This window comes from Chiloscyllium plagiosum, chromosome 34 (assembly GCF_004010195.1).
Source record: "Chiloscyllium plagiosum isolate BGI_BamShark_2017 chromosome 34, ASM401019v2, whole genome shotgun sequence".
Classification (NCBI taxonomy): Eukaryota; Metazoa; Chordata; class Chondrichthyes; order Orectolobiformes; family Hemiscylliidae; genus Chiloscyllium; species Chiloscyllium plagiosum.
Window position 1 is genome coordinate 25,251,752 of NC_057743.1, and position 9,090 is coordinate 25,260,841.

At 42.5% G+C, this 9,090-nt stretch overlaps 1 protein-coding gene across 1 annotated transcript in view; it reads right to left on the reverse strand.

Moving 5' to 3' along the window:
- LOC122540352 (sphingosine-1-phosphate phosphatase 2-like) overlaps window positions 1-7,372 on the reverse strand; it is a 26,973-nt gene extending 19,601 nt beyond the window's left edge. The window contains exons 1-2 of the mRNA XM_043675951.1: window positions 7,100-7,372; window positions 2,524-2,682 (exon numbers count right to left, since the gene is read on the reverse strand). Of these exons, the coding sequence (XP_043531886.1) occupies window positions 2,524-2,682; window positions 7,100-7,318 (378 nt within the window). The 5' untranslated portion in view covers window positions 7,319-7,372. The remainder of the gene's footprint in view (window positions 1-2,523; window positions 2,683-7,099) is intronic.
- Window positions 7,373-9,090: the final 1,718 nt, after the last annotated feature.

Genomic DNA, 9,090 nt, shown 5'->3' on the forward strand with positions numbered 1-9,090 from the left:
CCGGCCTATCACTCTCACCTTGACCTCCTTCCACCTATCACATTTCAAATGCCCCTCCCCCAAGTCCCTCCTCCCTACCTTTTATCTGAGCCTGCTGGACACACTTTCCTCATTCCTGAAGAAGGGCTCATGCCCAAAACATTGATTCTCTTGCTCCTTGGATGCTGCCTGACCTGCTGTGCTTTTCCAGCAACACATTTTCAGATCTGATCTCCAGCATCTGCAGTCCTCACTTTCTCCTCCTTGATAACTGTTGAGTGTTTGGAGATTTCTTCAGAAACCTGAAAATGTTATGCAGTCATGGAATATGGGTCTCACTGGCTGGGTAGCATGTACTCTCCATCCCTAAATGTCCTTGAGAAGGTGGTGGGGAACCATTCTCTTGAACCACTGTAGTCCATCTGGATTGGGTACACCTACAATGCTGTTAGGAAGGAAGTTCCAGGACTATGACCCAGTGACATTTCCAAGTCAGAATGGTATAGATTTGTAGGGGAATTTGCAAGTTGTGATATTTCCATGTGTCTGCTGCCCTTGGCATTCTAGGTTGGACTGGACACATATTTGGAAGATGCAATCAATGGGGTCCTGGGGAGTTGCTGTACTGCATCTTGCACATAGTACTTGCTGCTGCCACTGCACAGCAATGATGAAGGAAGTGAATGTTGAAGATGGTGGCTTGGGAGCCAGTCAAACAGAATGTTTTGTCCTGAAATATGTCGAGCTTCCTGATCTATATTGGAGCTACTGCTATCTAGGAAAGTGGAGACTATCTTCAATATTTTGCTTTGATTTAATGGACTTTCTGTTCAGGTACTGCGTGATACACAACTAAAGTGGGTTATTGAATTTGGATGCATATCAACCAAGATCTAATTAAATAGTAAAACATTCTCATAGGGGAATGGCCTCCTGTTCCTGAACTCACAATGTGACCTGGCTAAAGCGCTATACACAGAGTAACTCATTAAATCCTTTGACGGATTTTGTGTAGTTCAACATTATATTGAGTTTGATATATATAAATAATTTAGACTTCTTAGAGGTTTATAAAATGATGAGGGGCACGGATAGGGTAAGTAGACAGACAAGGGCTTTTCCCTGGGGTGGGGAAAATACAAAACTAGAGGGCATAGGTTTAGTATGAGAGAGGAAAGATTTAAAAGAGACCTAACAGACAACTTTTTCCTGCAGAGAGTGGTGCATGTATGGAATGAGCTGCCAGAGGAAATGGTGGAGGTTGACATGGTGACAACATTTAAAAGGCATCTGGAGGAGTATATGAATAGGAAGGGTTTAGAAGGATAAGAGCCAAATGCTGGCAAGTGGGATTAGATTTATTTAGAATATCTGGTTGGCATGGACAAGTTGGATTGAAGGGTCTGTTTCCATGCTGTACATCTCTATGACTGACAGATTCAATGCATTGAGAATATGGAAGTAAATTAGTATGCCTTTGTGGTTGATCATGACCCATTCATGAAATATCCTGGTAAACAAGTTCTGCATGTGCAGGGATTATTGTGTGGTGAAAGTGCAGTTTACTGTAATTAAAGTGAGGCAAGTGTGAACATATGCAATCAGAAAATACCATTTCATCAGGAATAAATATTTGGGTGGAGACCCAAATCATAGTGCTCTTGTCTCCAGAGTAGCACCACCCCTTCCCTTTCCAATTGTGTTACTGCCTTTTGCCCCACCTTTGCAAGAGAATCTCCACAAAGAGATGTTAGGTCATATTCTTTTTACCTAATCATTGTTACGAATCAGCTGCTGTGGGACATTTGACAATGAATATCAGGTATGGAAGATTATACTGTCTTTAAATCAATGCCTCCTTTGGCTCACGTGTGTTAGGGTCAGAGAACTGGAGCATCTAGGACTTAATTAGTTCACACTCCACAGGCCCTTCAACCCTGACATTTCTGTTGCATTCTGGGATCAGATGCTCAGGGCCAATTTCCAAGATCCAACTCAACTAAGATTAAGGGATTAATAATGAGGAATACCATTGCCTTCATGGCTCAGGAAGGAACGAATTACCCAACATTGATCCCTTTTCTGACCAACTGATCTCAGCCACAGTAGCAAGTTGAGTTGCAGAGTCCTAGGTCTGAGCAGGGAAATGACACTTATTGCCAGCTATCAAACACTGATGGCGTTGCACACCATTGCCTAACAGCCTCCTGGCACACATCCAGGCTGATCATTTGAAGGAAGTAATGGGATGGCTGCCAATACCTGTACAAACATGAATGATGCATTGCCACCTTAATCTAGTCAAACATTACAGTGGTTTTATTGCAGCATTATTGGACAATATTTGAAATCATGCCATGGAGGAAGTTCAGTTAAACTGATTTTGCCACAATAGGGGAGAACAAAAACACATTGTCAAAACTTTTTAGCACATTGTCCTTGCTATACCATGCCACAGAAAGGTTCTTTTCAATTTAGCTGTTTTTAGTAATTTCAATCGTCACGCTCCCCCACCCACACAAATATATAAATGAAGTCACTCACTGCCCAGATATTGATCACCCTCCGAGCCACGTATGGATCAATATTCCAGAAGCAAAAGGGAAGGAAGGTGATGTAAAAAACTTCCTGGCCCAAGGTGGCAGCAAACAGAAAGAGGTAATAGAGGAAGTAATTCTCAATCTTGTATTTCTTCTGAGGAACCTGGAGAAATTGTACACACAATATTGTTATCAGAGTTTAGGGGGCAGATACTGGAATATACAAAAGCAGAGCAGAGAGGGACTTTCATACCTGGTAAAATGCAACATAAATATCTGTAAAAATATGTTCATTTTTTCTAATGTCATAAGAAAGGTTGCCTTGTACCCAACCATTGCACTCCAAGGATCACACCCAAAATTACGTGCTGCACTTCAAAGACTGGTACAATGGAACTACCCAGGAACATCTTTGACCTCCATATGAACTCATCCAGTGTTCAGTTAAAGAATTTAGTCTTTAAGAGATTTATGCAGCTACATTCGTGTTTTTTTAAAATTAGAACATTATCTATTTTCTGAGTTTCCCTGCAAGTAATGTACTTCCCCAACAGCAGTAATGCACCTCTTCAATAACAGCAATAATATATTTTCTTTCAACCAACACTTTCAGCAAAAGTAATTGTATCAACCTGGTTTCTGTCCACCACTCTTTCCCTTCCTTTGTCCAAATGTGCTTCCAACCCTGAAGTCCAATTCCATGGGTCTGTCCACTCTCCACCTGTCGGGGTTGGTTCACTCAGTTGGCTACAAAACAGGTTTCTGATGCAGAATGATGCCAACAGCATAGATTCAATTCCTGCAGTTACCATGAAGGACTTTCCTTTTCACCTCTCCCTTTGCCTAACATGTGTTGACTCTCAGGTTAAACTATCACCAGTTGTCTCTTTCTAATAAGAAAGCAGCCATATGGTCTGGTAAGACTATGGTGATTTAACCTTTACATTCCTGAGTTATTATTACCCACACGGGAATCTGAGTGTGTCGGCGGAATGTTCAGTAGTAAGAAGCCCAAGACTGTCCTCATTTCAAACCCACACTTGTGCTTTCCCAGAAGGGATCATTGCAAGCGATCAGGAGCAGGAACCAAGTCTGATCTGACCTCTCTCAAACACAGAAGTCATGAGGCAGTGATCACAAGCAGGAGCCCTGCCTAATCTAACCTCTCCTGAACACGGAGGTTGCTGGACAGTAAGGAGGACAAGGAATCCTGGTCAATTTGCACTTTCTCTGACAGAAAGTTCATTGACCAAGAACAGGAAGCCTATTAGTGTTTTCTTCTCCCATATCAGTGTCCCAACCAATGCCCAAGCTTAGACTGGTTCTTCAACATGACTTGAGAATAAGATCTGCTAGCATAGCTCAGTACCACACACGATCTCCACTTTTAGCCGTAAGATATCTTGAATGATGCTTTAAAGCACAAACACTTGCATTTATATTCCAAAGGTCAGGGCATCCTTTAATACTTTATAATCAATTAATAAGTACTTTTTGAAATGCAGTAACTGTTATACCATTGGAAATATGACAGTCAATCTGTGCACAAACAATATAGTAAGGATCAGATAATCAGTTTCAGTAATCTTGATTGAGGGATAAATACTTACTAGGACACAGGGGGGCAGATTTGTTATTTGTCTTTCAATAGTGCCATGGGATATTATATGTATATCCACTTGAAAACACAAACTTGTTTAATATCTCACCTCTGACAGTATGGCACCCTTCAGTACTGCACGTGGAATGTCCAACTAGATTTTGTGCCTAATTCTCAAGAGAAACAATGCCTTTTTGGCTGAAAGATATGAGGGCTAGCCACTGAACCACAATTGCACAGATAACATGAACGAATTGTACCTTATTGCTTTTAAAACCTTTAGATTCTTGCCAAAACTTTGTGTGGGCAAGACTACAAAGGGAGACAGAAGACTGTGTCACTTCAAAAACTACTTAGTAATCAGGATCAAGATACCAGACAATTTAATGATCTCAACCAGGAACAAAAGCTGATTCAAACAACCTGGTCTCAATAGCTTGCTGTCATTCCAATGAGACATTGTCAAAAATGTGAAATCTATGTCAGTAGAAGTGCACAATAACTACACCCATCCAATCGCCAAAATATTCCTGTGTTTGTAAAATATTTACAGAATATTGGAGTTTTTCCCTGTGAGGATGTGGAAAGTGATTCATGAATTCATACAGGCTGGCACTTCAACTCACCAGTATTTGAAGATTCCCACCCTTCATACACTGAAAAACCAGCACACTCCACAACATATCATCCAGGCAGATGCTCCCACTGCCGTACTGAGAGAGTGCTGCATTGTCAGAGTTGCTGTCCTTTGGACGGTGCATTAATCCATTGCCTTCTACTTTCTCAGGTGAGCAAGTAAAATCCCAAGCAAGTACGATTTTGCAAAAGAACAAGGGAGTTCTAATGTCCTGGCTAATATTTATCCCTCAATCAGCATCACAAAAATGGATGATCATGGTCATTATCACATTGCTGTTTGGGAGTTTGCTATTCTGCTTGCTGCCCTGTTTCCAAAATTATAACAGTGACAAAAATTCAAAATTATTTCATGCCTTTGAAGTGCTTTAGGATATCTTGGGGGGAAAGGGTGAAAGGTGCTCTAAAATGCACATTCTTTCTTTTCTCTATCATATCATCTGCAATCATGATCAGAAATAGGAATCTATTCATTCCATGTCTCCATTCTGATACTAGACTGAGATCAAACTATGAAATATTACCAGGTATTTGCTATACATCTGGGGAAATTGAAGTGTTCACACTGAATGCTTGGCACGGTTCACTCCTAACATGCAGGAGGCTCTCCAGTTACACAGCAAAGAAACTTGGTGTCAATATCATCATCTGTGCTTGAGCTGACTGTAGGACAACCATGGAAAAGCAAGGCCATTGGTTGAGGGGGGAGAAAAAAAATCAGCCTTGACAGTGATGCCTTTCAGTATTTGATATTCTCCTAACACTCAGTAACTAATTTTGCAATGAAGAATAACTATTCTGGTGAGGTACCAGTCATCACCACAGAATGATGGGTTTTATAGAATATTTACTCCAGAAAGTGGTGTGTTTCCAGAATATCAGTCAAAGGCAAGTAAATGCAATTGAACTGATGATCAGCCATGATAGTAGTGTTGGGCTAATGGGATGCTATCTTTTATTACAAGAGAAATTGCACATATAAGTAAGGATATTATGCTTCAGTTCTACAGGCATTGGTGAGACCGTATCTTGAATGTTGTGTACATTTTTGGTCTCCTTATTTAAGGAAGGATGTAAAGACAATGGAGGGAGTGCAGAAAATGTTCATTAGAGTGAGACCTGGAATGAGCAGGTTCTCTTATGAGGAAAAGTTGGTAGGTTGGGCTTAATTTCACTTGAAATTAAAAGAGTAAGGGGTGCAAAAGATCCTAAACAGTCTTCACAAGATGGACATGGAAACAATGTTCCTCTTGTGGGTGAGTTCAGAACTAGGAGGCACTTTTATAAAACGAAGAGTCATCTTTTTAATTCAGAGCTGAGGAGAATACTTTTCTGAGAGTTGGGCAACTTGCGAACTCTCCCTCAGATGGTGATGGAGGTAGGATCATTAAATAGTTTTAGGGCAGAATTGAATAAATTCTCATTAGGTAAACAAGTCAAAGGTCATTGGGGTCATTGGGAATGTGAGTTTCAAACCACAAACAGATCAGTCATGACTTTATTGAATGGAAAAGCAAACATGAAATGCCAAATGGTCTACTTCTGTCTCTTATTCACATGTTTGTATATTTGTAACAGGCTCGAGGGTCTGAATCTAGGGACTGTTCCTGTGCTAATATTCAATGCAAAATAATCCCTGAAGAATTGGTTTGTAAACTTCTGAGCTGTTGAAACCTACTGGAGAATTATAAGAAGGTTCTAATCATTTTCTCTGTGGTAGGCAGCTACTAAATATGCACTAGGCCATACCATCAGACTATCAATGAATTATTTGACATCTCCAAAGAGTTGGTTCAGCGGCCTTCTATTGGTCAGTGAGTAAGGAGACTTTTTGCAGCATACACTAGACAGGCCCAGGATTCAGTTTCTGGATCAGTGTGGAGTCTGAGCATCTGTGACAGGGTAAACCCAGCACAGGAAGAGACAGCAATAACCAAAAAACAACAGAAAAATAATCCCCCTATTCAAATAGCTCAGAACTTGGGGTGTAGGAACCTGTCTCTGTGGAGCTGTGTGCTGCACCCAGACCTTGCTATTTCAACTACTGGAGCATTACAGCTTCTGGCCCCAGACACAGGAGTGACTGAACAGCGACCAGGAGTGTGAAGCCTCGCCGAACTCCCTCCTCCCGGGGTACTGAGGCCAATTCAGTCGCATCCACAGGAGACCAAGTAACCCAGAGCGGCTGGATTGTTGGAAACCGGGCCTTCCGCGTCTCCACAGCTTTCTTCAGTAGAACGCCCTTGGGCAAACTTGGTGCATTCCATCGGATTGGATTAGCGCTGAGTGAAGTCCGCCTGTGAGTGAAGTCAAAGAACAGGCGGCACTGAGTCGGTGCACTTACCGGAGCCCCCGGGACTGTGCCGTTGTTTGCAGCGTTGGTATGGTTCCCTGTCCATGCAGCAGTGTGGACCCGGTCTGTGGAATCAGGCTCTGCCTGTCTGCCAATTTCTGTAAAGTGCCGCCGAGTTGGTTTCTCTTCGGGAAATAGACTGAGTCCACAGAGTTTCTGAAACTGAGCGACCAGCTCGGGTCCCCTCAGTCTATTCACCAAATCGGCCATGTCAATGTTGGCCAAGGACCAATGCAACTGCAACTACTGGGCAGCTTACCTGGGTTTACCTGTACAGGTATCACGTGGCCAGCTAGCCGAGAGCTGCTATTGGTCCTCCCAGGCTGGGCGGGCAGTCCCAGGAGCCAATGACTGACAGTTCACCAGGCAACAGCAGCGCCTCGTCCACCTTGAGGGAGACGGGTGTCTTTCTAAAGGTCACTTTGACAATCAGGTCCAGGGCTAAAGGTCGCCGGGTTGTTGGGGTTGGTGGGGGCGGGGGAGGTGAGTCCAATTCTCTGGCAATGAGGGGCCAATATTTGCACAAGGTCATACCTGATCATGTTGTAACCGTGCTGTCCGCATTAGCTCGTGACCACAAATGTTCAACAACTCTATAAATTACAGTGTCATAGCCTACTGTGTGAATCCTCTGCACTACAGAATCTATTTTTACTCCTCCACGGAAAGAGGAGGCAAGGCCATCTTTATTGTCCATCCTTAGTTGCCCTTGGGCAGAATGTGTGAGCCACCTTCTCCAATCACGGCAGTCCATTTCGTGTAGGTAAAGCCACAGGGCTGTTTGGAAGGGAGTTCCAGATTTTTAACCCAGCAACACGGAAGGAGGTGATGTACTTCCAAGTCAGGGTGGTGTGTGGCTTGAAGGAAACATGCAGATGACAGTGTGTTTCTTTATTTATCATCTTTGTCCTGCAATGTGGTAACTGTCACAGGTTTTGAAGGAGCATTGGTGAGTTGCTGCACTGCATCTTTTAGATAACACATATTGGGTTTTCTTTTCTCATCGACTTGTTTAGAGATGTTATTAAACTCCTGTGGAGCAGGTACGACCTGAACTCGGGTCTCCTGGCTCAGAGGAAGAGACACTACCACTGTGCCACAAGATCCCTCTACCATATGAAACAAGCTGGGGTGACTGTGCATCCCAGGTGGCAGAAAGGAATGTTGAGGGTATTGGATGGGACATCAATCAAATGTCAAGCTTTCTTCAGTATTGTTAAAGCGGCACTGACCCAGGCCAAGGGAGAGTATTCAGACTCTGACTTGTGCCTTGTAGCTGGTAGACAGCCTCAGATGTGAGTTACTCCTTGCAGAATCCCAAGTCTCTGACCTGCTATTCTAGCCACAGTATTTATATGTCTGGTCCAGTTCAGTTTCTGACAACTACTAACACCCAGGATGTTGATCATGTTGACTTCACCAAAAGAAATGACAAGGGGCAATGTTTAGAGTCTTGACTGTTGGAGTTGGTCACTGCCTGTGTCACAAAGCTGGGCTCTTTATTTTTAAAGGCTGTTCCTTGGCTCAAAGAGACTCTTTCCTTGAATTTTTTCAGAGTGATAATAAACCAGGCCGTTTGCTTTGGTACAGAGATGAAAAGGATTTTGAGAGGCCTTTTGTATTTATGTAAACAGATGAGACTTCAGGCCAAAGTGGTCATGTTTTAGAAGTGACCTGTGTAATGAAATGGGGGTGGTCAGGTCTCTAGCTGAGTTGAGCGATTTTAGTTCAGTCTTGAACTGGAGAGTTCAACAGGGAGTTGTGTGAAAACTCTCTCTCTTTTCTGCCTCTCAACTTCAACCTGTAAACATGTGTTCCATTTATACTGGTTTTTAAAGGGAGTTTGCTTATTGTTGTGTGCATTAGGAACAGCATAATTAAGTCCAGTTGGATAAGTTAAGTTCTGTAGGAGTCCTTTATTTTATTCTTTGTACTTAATTGTGTAATTCTGCGAATAAATGTTTATTTGTTGTAAAATCTAG